Raw genomic sequence first — 19,716 nt, forward strand, 5'->3', positions numbered from 1 at the left:
TGCAGCGTCAGTGTGTTCAGGTGCTTATTTGTAGGTTGTGGGAGGGATGCAGAAGGCTCGGCGAGGTGCTACCACTTGGGGAGTGCCCCATCCAGACGGAGCAGCGATGCAGCGCTGGAATGAGGCGCGAAGATCCCCTGCCAGCATGCGGGGTGAGCCTCGCTGGGCGCCGACCTGTGCTGCAGCTTCTGGAGCAGTGGGCTCAGAAACGAGCCCTGCAAAACGAGTAATGCCAGCAGCCTGCTGGAGACCTGCAATAAACCTCTCCTGACATCAGTTCGGTTTCACTTCTACCACTTCATCACAAATTGCAGTGATCCAGACCTCCCAAAGCCCAGGGTGTTCCCATCACCAGAGTAACACTGTGCATCTAGCAGGGATTTTTCTGTACCTGTTATACGTCTGGTAGGCTCCTCACTTGCCAGTCCAAAGACGTCTGCAAGCCTGGCCGACTTCACTTCCACTCATTATAGCCGTACACTGCAAAATATTTTTGACCTAAGATTGTTTTGGCTCAGTTGGTGCTGCGAGTGCCGCTCACCCTCCCAAACACCCAGTCTGCACGTCTCTGCTCGGATTCCTGAAAATACACACGGAATAAAAACCATGACCAATCCTTAGCTGCCACCCAGGCCTGATGCTTTGTTCAATCTGTTTTTCCCTTGAGGTACTCTTCATATCTCAGAATTAGGATTTCCTTCACGCTGCTCAGCTGCAGTGTGACCAAACGTGCTGTGCCGTGCTGTGTCCGTTCAGCAGCGACCCTTGGTCATTTTTCCTGCTTCTCCTTGAGTTAGTTCACAAATACATCTTCATTCCTTCCAACCCACAACAAACATTTGGATGCCGTTATCTTTTAGAGGTACCAACTCTTTGTCCCCGTGAATGCCCTTGAGGCAAGAAGTGCTTTGCACTTCTCCATCAATTGCTGCAGCAGAGAAGGAAGAGCCTCGGAAGTCCTGGGGTCTCCTTTTTCACAGGAATTGCAGTTCCATGGATGTGCCATAGCTCAGGACTTGGGATACCACGATCCTGGCGTAGCCATGTGATCTTTAACTACTGCCAGGAAATTTTCATAAGCAAATGCCCTCAAAGCCATCTGTTCGGCCCTGGCCACGGTCACGATTGCTCGGAGACAAGGAAATAAGGACTGAGTAGGCAAGAACTGCAGTAACTGCAGCAGCTCCTTAGTCACAGGATGCTCTTTCACCTTCTGTTTGCTCCTCGTCTCCTGCCTCTCCTCCAGGAGTCTGGCGTCCAGCTTGGGCTGGGGATTCAAGGCCCCAAACGAGAGTTTGGCTCGCCGGTAGGACGGAGAACCAAGGTCAGTGCTCTTTGAGCTTGTTTCTGAAGCAGCCCATGCCACGGCTTCCCCACTGCTGGGCCTGCCACAAGTGGCAGAGGCACGCGGGGCGGTGGAAGGGGTCAGGCTGCTACTTTGGGCAGCAGCTGGCCGCTAAACAGCCGAGCTGTAAAGTGAAACCCCACCTAGCTGCAAATAGAAGGCAGGAGGCGATCGGCGGGGCATCGCTCACCAGAACCGCGTCTTGCTGTGCTGTTGTGTCCCCTCTGATCAGAAAGTGGGGGCAGGCTGCGTTGCTGTGCGTGTGGGGGAGCTCAGATCCGGAGGGATGTGCCCAGAGCAGTGCTGGCGGGCTGAGGGGGCGATCCTGCCCCTCTGCTCAGCCCTGCAGCAACCTCAGCTGCTTTGTGAGCGTCCTGCTCCGGGTGTGGGCTCACAGAGAGGGGCAGGATCAGCCCCCCCAGCTTGCCGGGAGCTTTTTGAACACAGCACAGGGTGCCGGTGGCCTCCTGCATCCCAGGAGCAGCTCTCTGATGGAGAAGGCACCTTCTGACTTGGAAAAAACCACTCCGTGAGGTACGTTCCTGAAAGCAGGGGAACCATTTGCTTGAATTTTCCAAACAAATGAGGTTTGCACCTCTGCCATGCAAATTTGGGCCCAGGCCGGTGCGGATTGGCCACGCTGTAAGCAAGGGGGAGCAGAATTTGGTGGTTTTGTGCTGGAGAAACATGGAGTTACCCAACGGGGGTGTCTCTGCTACATGAAGCTCGTTGTCAAAGCGTGATGTTTTTTCCGTGTTTCAGAAAATATTCTTGTTTTGCAGTCCGTGATCCTTGTCAGTTTGTGTTGTACTTGGGAAGAAAGTGGCTCGCAGAACAATTTCTGTTCTGTTTTCTCACAGCTGTGTCAGAGATTAAATTGCTGTTCCCTTTGTTCTGGGAAGAGTCGCTACTGCGCCCTGCAACTGACTGTCTGCTAAAAGTGGGCCTGCCCTTAAATCCGAACGGGATTTCTGTGTCGTGGAACGTGCAGCTTCAAATATGGAGAATAATTTATTTTACACCTCCTCAAATCTGAAAAATGCTTTGTTTTAAATTAAATTGTGCTTCCAGCGTCGGTGTAACCTGGCATAACCTGGGCTGTGTGCAGGGCCGGAACGGGGATGGATCTGTTAAGAACTCGCCTCTCACTACTGTCAGCTCCCTGTTTTGTGTTGGCACACAGAAGGGGGTGGAAAGGAGCAGCTGGGGCCGTGCTGCTTCCTCCCCATCCCTCCTCCTGGCAGGAGCACCAGCTGAAGCCCTGCTAAGTTGGTTATGGAGTTGTAATGGTATTTTCAGACTGAATTGTGCTGCTTTATTTGATACTTTCATGAACGTGGTTATTGTGTCACAAAATGGGTGGATCTTCAATTATTCTCACTAAAACAGAGCAGCATAGGTATATAAAGCAGGAAATGAGTGCTGCTTCCTTGGAATTGCTTCGGCGTGTTTGTGGTGCCCTACTCATCAGTATCTTTGCAATGACTTAATGACTTGCTCGTTTGTAACCTCTTATGTCAGATGAATTATTGAATTAAGTCTGTGCACATTCAACATAGAAAAAATAATTTCTTGTCTTTTCTTTTTTTTTTTTTTTTTTAGCCTTCTGTTGAGTCTTCAAGCCCAGGTAAGTATTTTTAGCATTTCTTAAATTTGTGAGGGAAAATTTTCTTTTTTGCAGGTCTCTTCCAGCTGGTAATCTGCAGATAGAGCTTGATGGACAGCTTGGTGGCAGCATTCATTTACCTAGTGACTGCTTTCTTCCAGGCTGTACCAGCACAAGTTTCTGTGTGCTAAAATACCCCGGGGAACGGGTTCTGTTGTTTGCAAAGCTGCACCAACACGTGGTGGGAGCACTGGTGTGCTCGGAGGAGCACAGTGCGAGCTGGTGCTGGCAGCATGGAAGAGACCAGGCCGCTGGTTCAGTCCCTGGGACGAGCTCCCCGTTGGTGTTAGAAGTAAAGAGAGACAAAAGTTAGGGGCACCGTGTGCTCCCAGTTATCAGACATGCCATTGCTGTGTGGTTTTACACGTAGATACATCAAGAACAAAAGCAGCAAGAAAAGCAGTATTTTTTTCCTCGTTGAATTGCTAAAAATGAGGATTTTCAAGACTCTGGCTTTTAAAAATGGTTATTTTCTCATATCCCAGGATCCCAGAGTTACTGTATAAACTCAGGCTAAGTATAAATTACAAATGTCTGTTTTTTTTTTATAGTTTGGTACCACTTCAGTTAGTTTTATGTATGTGCAGGGTTTTTGGCATCCTACTTGTGGAAAAGCTTTCCACTGGTGCTTTGGCCGGACTGCCATTGTCTCTTGAGCTCTTCTTTCTTTCAGAAAAACAATCAATTACCTTAATGCTTCAAATTACAGAGCATAGTTAACCATAGCCCTTACAGTTAACCCTTCCCTCTTGCACCCGTAGTGTTGATACAGTCTTCAGGCTTTGGGAAATGAAGCTTAAATTGTTCCTGGAGACAAGTGGAAAAACGCTAGCGGAGCTAGAATTAGAAGTCAGGTATTGCTGAATTCCATCAGAATGCTGCATCTGCCCAACCCTTCATCCATTCATTTATTTTTCATTGTCACAGAAGATGATTGATCATCCGAAATAAAATCTGCATAATTGTGAAGCTTACTCTAGGTTTAAATTTTGGAACAGTCATTAGGTTATCTTTGTAGTTGTAAACAATAAAGCTTGCAAAGTATCGAGGAAACAACTGCCCTGAATTTGCATTTTGAATATGTCTACTCCAGTAGAACTCTTGATTTCAAGAGATTTATGATTATTTAGGAATTAAATCTTCAAAAACTGAACATCTTACAAACATCTAACTAGGGACCTGATGTCCAGATACGTAGTACTTCAAAAACTGGCTGGTTAAACATCATCTCCTGGTTCTTTTTCCCTTGATCTCTTACTACCTGGAGGACAGTTTCACAGTTCTCTGAATAATGTGATTGGCTTTTCCTGAGATAAATGATTGAGCAATTTTGAAGATAATTTAATTTCTCAATATAATTTGAGTATTAAAATGTCACCATAATAGTAATAGTAATAAAAAAAACTAAACTCTAACTAAAAAAATTATTTAAAATGTTTTCTATCAGGAGGTTCAGCAACATCAGATGACCATGAATTTGATCCATCAGCTGATATGCTGGTGCATGACTTTGATGATGAACGGACATTAGAAGAGGAGGAAATGATGGAAGGAGAAACAAACATCAGTTCTGAAATAGAGGATCTTAACAGGGTAGGTAGTATTAAGTAGCTATAAAACATAACCACAGCCCACAGTCTCACACAAAACATATGCAGGTTTTTGCCCTTATATTTGGGGTTAAAAAAACAAACCACTCATAAAACATAGGCAAATAATGTAGATAGGGAAAAGGGGTTGAGCTAAATTTGCAGTTGTCAAAGTTTGGGAAAAGGAAATTGGTACATAAATATTTAATAACGCATGATGCTGTACTTGTTTAGTTTCTTGTTGCATATATACGGGTATGTGATTTACATTTTAGAGCTACTGTAAGTTAAAGCGTGCTCTGGCTAAACTCGTATGCTCCACTGTTACTGCTTTCCAAAACTATTGCACTTGTTCAGTGCATATAGATTTTGATTTAAAAAAAATCCAATAATGTTGCATTCCATTCGCATTTGTATGGAACCATCCATATAATGCTTCAGTGGGGAAGATAGGAGTCTCTTCGTTTTGTAAGGCAGAGGAAGCAGAGATGTAGATTAACTGATTTGCTCAAAGCAAAAAGTTGTCAGCAGAGCATGGATGAGAACTGCCATGTATTGATAATAGTGATAAATACATTTTAAAATATGGATCTTCTGAAGTAATTGCATATTAGATTTATTTTGCATGTTGAGGTTACGCTGTCACTCACGTACTGCTTTAAGTTACTACCCAGCCAGGAATAATAACCTTAAACTACAAACGAGGCTCATTGTAAATGCAAAGTAATGTAGATACCGTCTGGGACCTCATTGGCTGAAAAGGCTGCCGGAGCAGATCATTAATGATTTTTAAATCCATATTTAATGTACAAATCCTGTTTAGCACCAGGGGTTGTGCCAGTACGGCATTAAATTGATTGAGTACATTTCATCTACATTTTGGATGTGTTAATTTCTTCCTGGTAATTTCAAGTTTGATATTAAATGGTAAACATAAAGATAAATAAATTGTATGTGAATCTAAATATGCTTCATTTAGTTGAGTGAGAAATGAAGCTCCACATATGTCATTTTTTTAAGTTGAAAATGTATTTTTTTCTTCATAATTGGTGAGGAGTCGACATCTGGCTGTATAATCTATCACCACATTGCAGTGCTTTGTTTATGAGTGTAGTTCAGCAATCGGTGTGTTCCCTCATGGTTAGAGGTGCTGTGTGTTCAGATTTCTGCCTGTGTCAGCTCTCCCTGGTCAGGACAGCGAGGGATGTCCTCGCTGGGGCTCACATTGCTCCCCGTGGGACCCAGGAGGATGCTCTTAGAGGCTGGCCCAGAAACTTGGTTGGTTTCTGGCAGTGCTGGAGGTAGAGCTTGCACTGCCTTGCAGATGTTTCCCCAAAGCAGGGTCTTGCTGGGGACCCATGGTTATTTCTGGTTGGGGGATAGCAGCCACACATCCAGGCTTGCTTCCCTCTCCTTTTCGTGCTGCCTTTCTCTCTCTCCCTTTTTCTTTTAATCACGCTTTTTCTTAGGCATGGATGACAGACAATCTAAATCTCAAAACTGTTGTCAAGACAAGTACTAGCCTGTCTTTTTCTTTCCCCAGACATTTACGCCTATTACTTCAGCTTCCCCCAGGCTGTGAGTGTGCCTGATTTACTAGTACAGCTCCTTCAGAGACGAGATGGCAGTCAGGTTTTGCAGAAGAATTTTTTGAACCTTAGTGATTTAACTCCTGAGTGTCATAAAAATTATGCGTTCCTCCTCCCAGGAGGAGGATCTTTTCTGCTCATTGTTTGAAACTGGGGAATCTGTGGTGCTTGAGGTTGCACAGCTCTGGTGTTCTGGGCACGCTGGTGCTGCAGTTCTTTAAGGTGCAGGAAACTTGGCTGCATCGTTTCGGTAGGAGGAAGCTGTCTTTACACTCTGCCTTGGAAGCAGTAAGTGACCAGGCCCAGCAAGCTGCAGAAACTCAATTTCCTCCCACTCTTAGTTAAGCTGACGGTACAAAGTGGCAAAGTGTCAGATGGAGGATTTAAGGAGCTTGGAGCCCAGGTCTTGACCTTTGTGCTGCCCTGGCTGTGGGCAGAGCAGTGCTGGGTGCTGTGTGCGGCGCCCTCCCTGCACTGCTTCGGGATTTGTAAGCTTTTGACCCCTCTCCTTTTTCCATTTATCGTACATAATCACTTGGGTTCTCCCTCTGAAGTCCCCCTTTTCAGAGAGGGCTCTTGGGTTTTCTTAGGGTTGTACAACAGCTTCCTTTTCTCTGTAAACGAGAGATCCATGCATGGAGTACGCAGTGGCTCTCCCAAATACTCCTCCAGCCTCTGGCAGGGTGCAGTTCAGGCACATATGAACCAGATGTTGTCTCTTGTCATGCCTCCCGGGGTTATTTTTCCCCTCCTGTGGATTTGTCCATTTGATTTTTAACCTCTGTAAACTCTGTGTCCACAAGGCACGTGGCAGCGTTGCGCAGTTCATATAGTGTGAGGAGTGTTTGTGTTTTTCAGATGTGTTTTGTGTTCATTGCAGAGGCTGCCCCGAGCTCTTCAATTAGAGAGCAGTCATTTATATCGACCTTCTCTGTGCTCCTTATGAAACAGTTCTCTGCTACATCACTCCCCCTCGCTTACCCCTACTCCAGATGCATGGTTTATAATCCACTTCTTTTTATTAAATATCTTCCACCAGAGAAATTTCTGTGCCATTGATTACCCATGTTATTTTTTTTTAACCTCTGTTTCTACAGTATCCTGAACCACTACAGGGATGATGATCCTGGTACCAAGAGCATTTTGCCTTTGAGAGTCACAGGCACTCGGAGCTTTTTTAATTGCAGTGGGCTATTGCAAGGCTCTGTCTAGGAAAAACATCCTAAATACAACAGCTCTTCCCTAAGCAACATCGAGTAATCCACCTGTTGCATAATTCACACATACCTACAAATCATAGCAGAAGTTCTTGCTGATTCTCAGTCTGTATCTACAAATAGGATAGCAGTGAGGAGTGCTCTGTAAAAGTACAGTATTTTTGAAAACGTACTGGAGAGCATTTGTTTGGAAAATTATATGATTTTTTTGATAGCTGTACGGTAAGGTTTTAATTAAGATCACAGCACCGTCATGTTGTCCATACCAATAAGACGTGATTTCCCTGCTTCTGAGAGTTCATTCTGTAAAATGATAAAAGTAGGAACCAAGAAGTCAAAGAGGGAAGGGGAGACTTGGGTCCACATGGCCTGAATCTGCTGTGGATGTAGCTTAACCAAAGCCTAGCCCAGTAAGTGGGTGAAAGGCTTAGTCCTTGGAAGCAAAATAAAATAAAATACACAGATGATGAGGTTGGGTAACTCCTGTGTTACTTTCTGTTTTACACAGCAGAGCTAAATGCACTTACATTTTGTGAAAGGTAGTGTTAGTGTGCTTCCAGAAAATAGAGGTGTGCTGAGCAATGAAGGCCCTTAGGGGAGGAGTTCAGTGGCAGAAGTACAGGGCCAGCAGGTAACTAACACTGATTATCAGCCAGGATTCACACTGCGTGCCAAGAAGCAGTATTTAGAGCTGCATACACTGCTGAATAATAAACAAAGCATTTGATCTTCAGAGAGAGGTAATTGGAAAATGCTCTCTGAGAGTTTCATCGCTGAGAAATCCTTTTAAGTGTTCCGTATACTGCCCCTGAATACAAGATACTGAGGTATTATAAGCACTAAAGTGACTAATTTGCAGACCTGGCAATTAATCATTTGTGTTAATAAACTGAATGCAATTAATTGGCAACAGCTCAGGAGTCACCAAACTTCAGATCTGACTGGATCACGTGAAGTATCTCTGCAGAGCAGACCAGAATTCACTGTAGAAAGGTTTCTAAATCTGCACACATTTTACTAGATTTGCTTCCTACCTACATCTGCTTTTGTAGGCAGCTGGATTAAAGCTGCGTGTTTGTGAATGAGGAGATGTGTGTGTAAACACTGCTGTCCTTGCCTGGACATCAGTGATGCTGAATTAAGGCGATCCCTCACCTGCATCCAACTCCTCATGGCACAGGAAGGGGAGATGAGCATAGGTGAGGTGCATTTTTTGCATTATTTTGTATTGGAAGCTCAGGTTGTAGAACCACGTGGAGCTGTCCCTGTAGTGCAGCTCTCCAAACAAAGATTTAACTCCGTGTTCAAGCCAGGCGCTGCGAGTTCAGGTCCTTATTCTGCTGAATTCTTGGAAACACTGCAAAAATCACTGCTTTTGAGTAGAAAAAGCCCCTGCCATGCAGCTAGCTTCGTATTTCCTGCAAAACTGTCAGGATCTTAGCTGTCTGTGGGAAGCAGTTGCTGCTGACTCACATTTTGTTTGTTTCTGTAGATACGCACAAAATACTACACATTTTTTTGGGGTAGTTTTGGGGTGATAAAGGGAATATCATTGATTTTATATTCCAATAAGGAGTGTGTTTGCTGTATATGTACTAAAAGGGCGAGATGTGTGGAGCACACCTCATGCTTGGCCACCAGGGTCTTCAAATAATCTCTGCTCCTCTCCTTTCTGAGATCATCTTGGAGCTGGGCACGACACAGATCACAGCTGATGGTTTAGCTCGGTAGCCTTCATTCAGCTACACTGACAGCACCTCCAGGCACATCACTAACCCCAAACATCCCCACTGCATGACTGGTTGGACGTCCAGCCACCTTTTAGGGTCCAGTGCAATGCGTGCCTTGTTCCATAGGTGTGAACACAGCTTGGGATCGTTTCAGAAGCATCTCTCTGCCATACAGAACCAGGCATTACCTGCCACGCTGCAGTGCTTGTGGTTTGGTTAAGTAGTAGGAGGCAAATACCAGGGAGGGGATGGGGCATGCAGCCCTCTGGTGCCCTTTTAATGAACTTTGTGGCCCCTTTGAGAGTGTGTGGCATGTGAAGTCTACTATAAATTTATAAAGGATTAGGGAATTAAAAGTCCTGCTGCATAAAAACCCACACCCTTTTCTTAGGAGCCAAAACTTCTCACTGTCCGTTCAGTTTAGAGTGGGCATTCCTAGTATAGCTGCCCATCAGCTGTCTGGTTTTGCTCTTACGTTTAAAATGCACACCTGTAGGCTGTAGAGCAGATGTGGGGTGTGAAATACTGCTGATAAACCTCCAACTTTGTTTGAATATTTATCAGGAAAGTGATATGCCAATCCAGGAGCTACTTAGCCTTTATGGCTATGAAGGTACCATTCCACTCCAAGAAGATGATGATGATGAAGATGATGAAGAGGAGGAGGAGGAGGGAGAAGATGACGATGATGTCGATAATGATGACAACAGTGGCTGTAGTGGTGAAAACAAAGTAAGTGTTTACACTGATCTGATTTTCATACATCCATTCTGTACTAGAGGGCCATTCAAAGTGCCAGATCCCCGCAGAAATCGTTCATAAGACAGTTGATTTCAGATGCTTTGTGTACTGAACTCTGATGTTTCTTCTTAATTACCCATCAGTATTTCTCTTAATTGTTCTTAATTTCATATGTATCATTCCAAACCACTGCTGAGGCAAATGTATGTTTATACACTTAGCATCATGTAAGAAGGAATTGTAATTGTCCTTCAGAAATACTGCCTGGCTTAACTGAAGTGTTCAGTGCCTGGAGGTACCCTTCTAGGTATGGCTGAGTACTTGTTCCAAGATGAAAAGCTGATCTGCTGAAACTGAGCAGTGAAGTATGGAGTTGAATTAAAATATGCGTCTGTGAGCGTTGGAGGATACTGCAAGTTTTCTAACTTCAGCATCTAAATTGTATTTTGTCAGCCTGGCAGTAATCGCCCTGCTTGTTTTAAGTTGTTAATTACATCTAATGCTTCAAATTTCTTTGCAGAGTGTATGGTTTTGAATTTAGCATCTTCAAAGTCCTGTCCTGCGTGTTCTTAAAATAAGTTATCTGATTTTAGAAGCGTCTTTTCTACTTGTGTATGTCCTGTGTATTTGTAATAATCCTGTCCTGTCACAGGCACAGCTGTAACTTCTCCATTACTGGTGGCATTCAGAGTTGCTTCCTGAATTCCATTAAAATATGAAACTCTTTGTGCTGTCAGTGACAAAAAATCACAGGCATTAATGGAAGTTGAATTACCTAATCTGGATTTAAACAAGATAAATTTTCTTCTTTGATATCTTACCCATTTAGAGCGTCTGGAATGAGACAGAAAGATGAGAAATGACATACTTGATTCCAAAAATGAAGTTCTTAGGATTTGCACGCTCCCTTGTTATATGCTATGAAAGATCTTTTTTTTTTGTGGGTTGAATGGTTCCGAAAGGAGAACGATGCAGAGTTACACTGCCTTAGGAAAGCTTCAAGAAGCTGGAGAGGCAGAGAAATTTACATACCGTGAAATATACAAAATTAAAGGCACAAAAGTGTTTAATTTTGTTGTGCCCAGTAGCATTCCTGCACCCCACTTCGTTCTTACATCTTTGTATCTGAACTACTTCCCGACACAACTTCCATCCTGTGCTCTCAGGGCCTCTGCTGGCTCTCCAGTTGAGGTACTAGCTGATGTGAGGTAGTGCCTGCCTTTTCTCTTAAATGGATCCAATCCCAGTCTCTGCCATGGCTGAGATGTCAGCAGCAAGAGGAGCAGCCCCTGTCCCTGTCCCCCTGCAGGGCACCAACCCCTCGCAGCGTGCTGCAGAGCCAGGGGTGTTCCTGCCCCGCTGCGGTCCAGTGCAGTGACCACGGGCAGCATTTCACCTAACTGCACACTTGGAGCTGTGGCTGGATCAAAAATGCGTGCTCACATATCCTACCCCAGCCTTCAGAGGGCAGGACCAAGGGTGGCGGGGAGCACTGGGGCTGGAGAGCACGAGCTGACACCTTACGTTCTGGTGGGTGCCTTGGGCTCCAGGGAGAGCTCCAGCAACGCTCGGTGCTTTCAGCAGCGAGGCAGTAAAATGCAGCCATGGGGGTGGAATAATTTTATAAATCATTCAGGCTTTCTCTGCAAGTGCACATCTTTCGACAGCTTTTTTAGCTCTGCTGCACTTAGCTGCTTTCTATTTTTAAGCTGCTTTAAGCTGCATGTGTGGTAGCGCCGGGCTCGCTGTTAAAGGTGCACACAGCCGTGTGCCTGGGTGTCACAGCCAGCAAGCATGAGCGCTCACCCGTAGTCAGAAAGCCCACGAATGGTGGAGACAACATGCCTCAGAGAAAATAATGGCTTTTTTAGCCTTTTCATCTTAACTAATTGTAACAAATCCCATTGTTGTTGTGAGTTCTCTTCTAATAGAGTAGCTTATTCTTATCCGTGTTCTTTCGGTGACTCAACGATGTGCTTACACATAGCATGCAAGTTTACCAAGGTAGTATTCCTGTAGGGTTGGACCACTCTATTGACATTTATTGTTATGGAACATAACGTTTCCATTTGATTGAGAAAAGCAGAGCCATTAAAGATCTGTGCTTCCTACTGAAAAATCCTAAGGAGGGGCTTTGAAGACTGAAGTAAAATTTAAAGTTAAATGAAATTAAATGAGTACCGCAAGGATTTTCTTGACTTATTTTAAAACTAGACATGATGCTTAACTGTGTTTCGTGTTTCTGATTTGTGTGTTAGCATCGGAGTGTTCAGTCTGATTTGCTTAAAATCACAGTCAGCAAATAACACGGATGTGCTTACACATTTGTTATGGCTCGGTCTGAACAGCCCACAATCTGTACTGTCACTTGAAGGCAGATATATAAGGGTATTTGTTTGGTTTTCATGTGTTGGCAATTTTGGATAAAATACTGCCAAAGTAGTATTTGCCACACAGAAGGTATACCTGTCTCCTCTTTGCTTTCTTATTTTTAAGGAGGAAACCATAAAGGATTCATCAGGTCAGGAAGATGAGACGCAGTCATCTAATGACGACCCAGCACCATCTGTTGCTTCTCAAGATCCACAGGAGATAATTCGCCCCCGTCGGTGTAAATATTTTGATACAAGTATGTACAGTTTAGTACTACGAACAGTTATCTCACCGTGATTGACCTTTGCTTTTGAACAGCTTCATTAACACAGTATTCTGCTTCTGAAATAGGCATCTAGATACCTACAAACGTGTGTTCTCTCTTGATTTCACTGTTCTTGATTATCATTACACTCAGTGAGCAACAAAAAAATCCTATTTTTAGCTGAATGCTACCTCTTCTCCCCAGATAAGGCTCTCTGTTTAAGGCTAAATATCCTGTTTTCGTAAAGGGTTGTATTTGTGGAAATAAATCTGAATTTCTGCAATTTGGAAAAGCATGCTCTCAGCCAGTGTAACTCCTTTCGCTACGTTACTCCTGGCCTAGTGGCAGTGCAGTTTATGATCCCACAAACAGGCTTGTGTGGACGTGCCCTTCAGGAAAATTTCCTTGCACATGGAGTCCAGGTGCAGTAAATGGCTTCGGAGACCAACTTGCACCATGAGGGATGTGCCCTTCCTAACAAATACCCTTCTGTGGGGTCTGCAGCCTGGGCCTTGCTACACTGTGCAGTCACAGCATTGCTGTGGAGCGTTCAGTAGGGGTTCAGCAACACCTGGCTGTTCAGTATGGTATTACCTTGCTGTCAGAGCTGCAGCTGCCACTTCACACTAAGGACACAGGTTAAAAATCCTGCAAGTAGAAAATGCGCTGTTTCTACTAGGTACCTGCTGCACAGTGTGTGATTACCTTGAGAAGGCCAGGTGGCATTAGTTTACGTACTCCTTCAAAGGTGAGAGTCTGAATGAATAAAAATAAAAGCTGAAATTTACTAGAAATGAAACCTTTAAGATCACTGATAGATAAAACAAAAGGAATGAAATCAGAAAAAGGCTGATGGGTTTTTAAACCTGAAGTAATGAAGGAGGAGATAACAATGAAGTAAAATTTATTTCAAGAATTCCACATTTGGTACCATGGCCAGCATTGTGGACTTAGTATTTTCTCTTGTTTTGTTTAAAAAAAATAATAATAATTGGGTTTGCATCTGTTTGAGACTGTTGAGCTACAGTTACATAGCTGTCCCCTTAGGCAGTTCCCATTTCTGAGGCAATTTTACTTAGTGGGATTTGTGGGATTTGAACCTTTCAGTATTGAGCTACCAGGAGGGCCATTTGGACAACAGGTATTTTACCTTTGACTTTTATGTACATACCAGTCATCGCTGCCGATGTTTAAATTCCTACTGTATTGTGTTTTAACTAACACAAATTAAAGCAAAAGGCTCCTTCTGATATCTTAATAGTCATAGCATAGCAGAAATGCAGTTCTTTAATCCGTAATTAATGCAATTTTTTAATCTGTAGCTTATTTTAATCCAGAAATGTCGAGAAACCTCAGCGTGTAGCTATGCAGAAGATTGCAAGTATCTTAAATGAACTCTTCTTAGGATAATGCAAGTGCATTGCACTAGCTTTGGGGTTTTCACAGTGTTCAGCTGTGTGTAAATTGTAATTTACTGCACAAATCATTTTAGTGCTGATGCTGTCTTTCGCCATACACGTTGTGCTGTACTTTACCTTAAATTCAGTGGCTGCTGCTGTAAGGGAGAAAGAAGAGCAGTAACAGAGCTGGGAGCTTGTGGAGAATGGTGTTGAAATCCACCTGTGGATGCTGAATGTCCACACACAAACACTTTCAGAAAGCAGCTGTTTGTAGTCAGTTTGGATGTGGATTGTCTCAACCGCTTCCCAGCTGGCTGAGGGAGAGCCAAGTTTTATTAGGAAGCCTTAAAATCGGTGGATGTGTGCATTTCTGCCTTAACTTTCTGCAGTCAGCCCTGTATCTTGAGCCGTTCTAAATGTGAATGTTGGGTGGGTTGTTTTGAAAGCAGTCAGTGCCAGAGCATCTGGTTCGTCACTCGCACTGCCATTTGCACTTCTGTGGTGTAAGATAAGGCGGCCGGGAGGCAGAGCAGGGCTGCGGTGGGTGGCCGGGCTCGTGTCCTCCCCTCACCCTTGCACAGGAGCTCGCTGAGACGTCCTGGGCTGCCTCGCTCAGCATGGCTCCAGCGTGGCTCCTTCTCTCTAATAAATGTTGGAAAATTTTTTGCAGATAGCGAAATAGAAGAGGAATCCGAAGAAGATGAAGATTATATTCCCTCAGAAGACTGGAAAAAGGTAAATATGGGCTGTTAAAGAAGTATGTGTTCCGTGAATAATGAGCTGATCTGTTACCTAGTAACTTTGAGCTCTGTAGATCACACATTTTTTCTCCATTTTGTCCTGACAGATATTGATGTTTTTATGGTAATGACTGTTAAAGACCTCCCTAGGTAGTGAGAAATACGTTTCTCTATAGTGCTGTTTGCCAATTCGTTTTTGATTTTGAAGAATTAAAGTTTTAAGAGAGAAAGAATGACATGGTCATATTTCCTTTCAGTAAAAGAACCTGCAAGGCTGTGGTTGCTGGTTGCTTAACTTTTTGTTTCTGTTATTTCTAAACAGGAAATCATGGTGGGCTCTATGTTTCAAGCTGAAATTCCAGCTGGCATTTGCAAATACAAAGAAAATGAAAAAGGTGAGACATAGCAGCACTATTGTCATTGTTTGTCATAAGTTTCTAGTGGGGAAAAATAAAAGACATATTAGACTTAGGTCATGTGTGTGGCAAAACATAACAGCTCCTTCAAATGAAAAATAGAACCACAGTCTCAAACTGTAGTTTGTGTGCTTCACCATCAGAGCTTGAGACTTGGAAACGAAAGATTATAGTGCTGGCCTATTGAGCCCTTGTTTTGTAATTCGGTAATTTACAGAAGTTTTCATATCGAATATGTTAATCTCTTCACCTAATACACTATGCTTATGTGAAATGTAGTAAAGAAATGGTGTTGGTGGTGTTAAAAGAGACAAAATGGCACCAGCAGCTTTCATTTTCACATTTTACAACTCTTCAGTCGTTATTTGAGTACCTCTTATTCTACTTTTTTTTTTCCACTCCCAACCAGAGCGTTTGTCAACGCTTTGCCGGTGTCATTGACTAAGGAAAAGCAGACACAGTTTAAACCCAGCTGTGAGAGATTTTCTTGCTCATTCAGCCCATTACTAAGGGCTTACATTTACGCTGCAGGTCAGTTGGAGACTGCAGCTTTCCTGTAAGTTAGTTTTTAAGCTAACCAGCAGGAAACTCCATGCCTTCTTAGAATCTGTGAATACACTCAGGTGCTGGCAATTGTCTGGCTTCAGGCTGCAGGTTGCTGTAGCCGTGCTGTAGCCTGATCTGGCTGCAAACTGAGAAGGGCAGCGGTCGTGCTGCTGACAGAGCAGGCTGGCAGTGAGGCTGACACATTTTGTCAGCTCTGGGCTTGGTACCCACAGAAGTTGAAGAGCATGTAACGTAAAATCATGTGAGAAGTCAGGAGCTTCCATTGAAAATGGAAAGCAGTAAATGAGAAAATACCTGCTTTTTCCTGTGAGGTTGCTCCTTGCACATTTTCCTGCTACTGTCTAAAAATAGAGCTTGAATTATGTATTTACCTGAGGTGTGGTAAATTACGCTTTATGGATCACTCACCTGCTCTTACTGGTATTTACTCAGCTCTAAATGGCTTCTGGCCTCCAATAATAAAAAAGATACTGCTGTTTTATGCACTGCTGTAACCTATATAAAACAGTTTTTCATAGTCCTGCACACAGCTCTTTGCAGAATGCAGAGCCTACGTCACGGGCAAAACCCGTTGAGGGGGAAAGTTAAATTTTCACTAATGTTCTAGGGTTGTTCCAGTCTTGTATACCAGTGGGGTTTGGTATCTTCTGCCCCTCCTTTTCCTTTCTGCTGTGTTTTAGATTAAATCTTTGACAGGACTCGAGATGGAATATGGATGAAATCTAGAGCTGAAAAGCAAGTGTCTGAAATTATGTCTTTAGTCCTTTTATGTCCATATCCCATCTTTATTGTTCTCTAAGAAGACCGGTCCTCTTGGATCCACTCCCATAAACAAAAGCACAAAAATGCTACAACTCTTAAGAATAACCAGCTTGCTTTTCAGAGTATGTTCTGACATGCTGGTGTGAGGACAAACAACCGTGGATGCTGTGCTTAGCTAATTACTGTGGACTGGCTCTCTTGAGGACTATGCCTGGAGTACAAGTAGCTACTATTAGAGAATTTCAGGTTATGAACAGTCTACAGAATTAAACAATGTGTTTTCAGAAGGCTCGGGACTGAAAATCACAGGGTAGCTCTGAAAAGGTGCTGAAGCTGCTTTCAGACCTCCTGTCACAGACCTCAGTGAGCATGGCAGTGTGCTGAGCTTGCATCAGGAAGGGTGGCTTGGAACCAGTTCTCAGGTGTCTCCTGAAAAGAGTTGTTGCTTCTAATGGGGTTTGTATCCCAAGATATCTAAAATCCTTTTCTTAAATGGGCAACCAAACATCAGATTAGGAGTAGCCTTTGGGAGACAAAAAAACAAAAACTCCTAGACAACTGTTGAGGGCTATTCCCAAAGTGTGTGGTATTTGTCAAATGAAAGTGTCTTCCTTCACAAGACACTTAGTTATTTTTCTTACCATTTTGCCTATTTGTATTTCTATTCTGCATTTATTTTCTATTTGTATTCTATTTACTTTAATGTAAAATTTGATTTTTTTCAAGTTGAGACGCACCCAGCCTCCACTCTGACCTTTCCACCGGCCCTTTCTGTGCTCACCGTACCTTCACAGGGGCTTGCTCCTTCTCTCTCTTGTTGAGCAAGAGTTAAAGATGCTCACCAAGCTAATGGAATCAGTGTTTAAATTACTTTCTGGTTTTTGTACAGTTATCTTTCAGGGAAGACCGGGCCACAGGCAGGTCAGGATGCTTTCCTGATTCTGTTTTATCTAATAACTTGAATTTTACTTCATTTTGCTATACTGATATTTTAATCTTGCAAAGCTTGTAGGCTATTTAATATAAAAATAGGAGATAATTTAGAGGATATGGCCTTTGTTCATGCTGCTTTCATTAATGTAAGTTTGTGAAAGCTCTCCTGGTCTGAAAGCCCATGCAAAAGCTCTGAAAAGACAGTAGAGATCTGGTAGTATTAAAAATACATGTTCTTCACCTGAATGTTTTTGTTTTAGAAAGTATTTCTAGGAATTAATAGGAAAGTCCAAGTGAAATTTCCATGCAAAATGTCACTTTGATTGCAGAATGTTTGGCATCTGGGCATTAACTGTGATGGAGGAGCAGCGGGCCTCGGTGCTGGCTTTATAAGAGAGAATAAACATCTGCATGGTTGTTTTAGCTTGCTTTTCTTCTTCTTCTGGTTATTTCAGTGTATGAAAACGATGACCAGCTGTTGTGGAATCCTGACTTCTTACCAGAAGATAAAGTGATTGAGTTCCTAAACGAAGCATCAAGGCGTACGGGTGATGAGAAAGGCCTAGATGCAATTCCTGAAGGATCACATATTAAAGACAATGAGCAGGTATATAACAATAATGGGATTTGTAGTTAAATATTACTGAATGAATTATCCCTTTATTTTATTTTAATCCCAATAATTAAAGTTGGGCTTGAAAAAGCTTTATATTCCTTTTGGAAATAGACATGCAATGTGTTTGTTTTTTTTTTCCTGTCAACAAATATTGAACTGTTAACTTTGGCTTAACCTTGCTTTTTATATCAAAGCATTATTTTAGTTATAAATAATCATGCAAAAATGAGTTCTATTCTTTCAGTTACAGATTTTTTCTAAGCTTCATGAATGCGTGAAGCTAAATGTATGAGTCTTTATACAAAAATAAAACATGAATTTTATAAATGTATGCAGTGATGAAAATGTTAAAATACTTCACCTGGGTGTATATCTGGTTGTGTAATTAAGAGAAATGGAAATTGAACGGAGGAAATATGTCTGTGTGCTTTTGTAAATTGCAACACATTCATTCAAAAAGTTTATTTTTAATCCTCTTTAATTAGGTCTTAATGATTTACTAAGTATGCTCCTATGACACAACGTAAATTCAGTGCTATTAAGGATCTTAAATGCACGTCTTTGCATCTTCACAGGCATTGTATGAACTGGTTAAGTGCAATTTTGATACTGAAGAATCATTACGAAGGTTGAGATTTAATGTGAAAGCAGCCAGAGGTGAGCATACACCAAAGCTAGCTTCCTATTGTCGAACTTCCCTTTAATTTGTCACACAGATAGCAGGTTTTGCTGTCAGCAGACTGAGACATTTTATTAGAGCTTGACTGCACGTCAGCATTACGTATCAGTGCTTGCTTAAATGCAGCCTTCAGTGAATGTCTTTTTGTTCTCTGAGAGAATGAAATTAGCAGATGTAGTGTAAACAATTACAGCCCCAAAGACAGCAAGTAAATCAGCCTTCTGTTAACAAAGCTTGATATTTATATTTGTGACTTTAATAACAAGTTAACATGTAAAATGACTTCTCAGCAGCTGAACTGTGCATTTCCTTGGCATTTCATTCTTTGTTCTACACCTCTTCAGTCGTTAAAGTCAATGGAACAAACTTAAAAAAATGAGATAACTCAGTTCTAAGTAAGGGAGAGCGAGCATCAAAACCTTTTATTTGAAAAGGTATAGGGCTAAAAAGATACTGGTCTTGAGGATCCTTTTGGAGCCTGAAGCATTTGCTGTTTTGGTATTGATCTTTGTGCTCACAGTAACAAGCAACTAACAAAAGGTTCTTCTTTTAAACAGTTGGCTTCTCCAGAGTTTACTGTGCAAATCACAAGACGAGGGTGATCAAATCAACATCAGTTTGTTCTCACTCTGTTTTAGTCCTTACTTGTGACCTGAGCAATCAATAAGGCCAAATTGTATTAAGTTCTTAGAACTGTGACTGCACGTTTTTAGGGGTTTATTCTGGCTTCATTGGAGCTAAGATTTCCCACCCGTTTCCCATTTTTTGTGTGAGCTGCACAGTTTTTTACTTTACCTAACTGGAATTAACATCCTATCATTGCTGGCTCTTGACAGGGGTAGGGGAAGATCTCATTCCCCACTCCTTTTCCCGTGCTCCTTCCAAAAAAAATACCTAGAACTAGTTTGAGTCCATAGGATGAACATCTACTGACTCGAAGGGAGAATTTTCATTTTTGTAGCAGTACGTGAAATTTCTGGAGGTGGTTCTCATTAGTCAGAAAGTGCTGTAAGAAACTTGAATGCCATATGTTTTCTGTCACTAAATTCTCTTTTACTGGCCATATGCTTTTATGTTAAGTGTTTTCT

General features: G+C 42.6%; 1 protein-coding gene across 3 annotated transcripts in view; it reads left to right on the top strand.

The window, feature by feature from the left end:
* MIER1 (MIER1 transcriptional regulator) overlaps positions 1-19,716 on the top strand; it is a 32,491-nt gene that overhangs the window by 6,114 nt on the left and 6,661 nt on the right. For 2 of the 3 annotated variants that reach the window (XM_084527687.1, XM_084527686.1), the window contains exons 2-9: positions 2,948-2,972; positions 4,459-4,604; positions 9,701-9,868; positions 12,374-12,506; positions 14,586-14,650; positions 14,978-15,050; positions 17,789-17,940; positions 18,525-18,606. In XM_084527687.1, the coding sequence (XP_084383813.1) occupies positions 4,506-4,604; positions 9,701-9,868; positions 12,374-12,506; positions 14,586-14,650; positions 14,978-15,050; positions 17,789-17,940; positions 18,525-18,606 (772 nt within the window). In that variant the 5' untranslated portion in view covers positions 2,948-2,972; positions 4,459-4,505. Of the gene's footprint in view, positions 1-2,015; positions 2,343-2,947; positions 2,973-4,458; positions 4,605-9,700; positions 9,869-12,373; positions 12,507-14,585; positions 14,651-14,977; positions 15,051-17,788; positions 17,941-18,524; positions 18,607-19,716 lie in introns of those variants that run through there. The other variant, XM_084527685.1, reaches the window with a different exon arrangement.

Source organism: Aythya ferina (assembly GCF_964211825.1).
Source record: "Aythya ferina genome assembly, chromosome: 8".
Classification (NCBI taxonomy): Eukaryota; Metazoa; Chordata; class Aves; order Anseriformes; family Anatidae; genus Aythya; species Aythya ferina.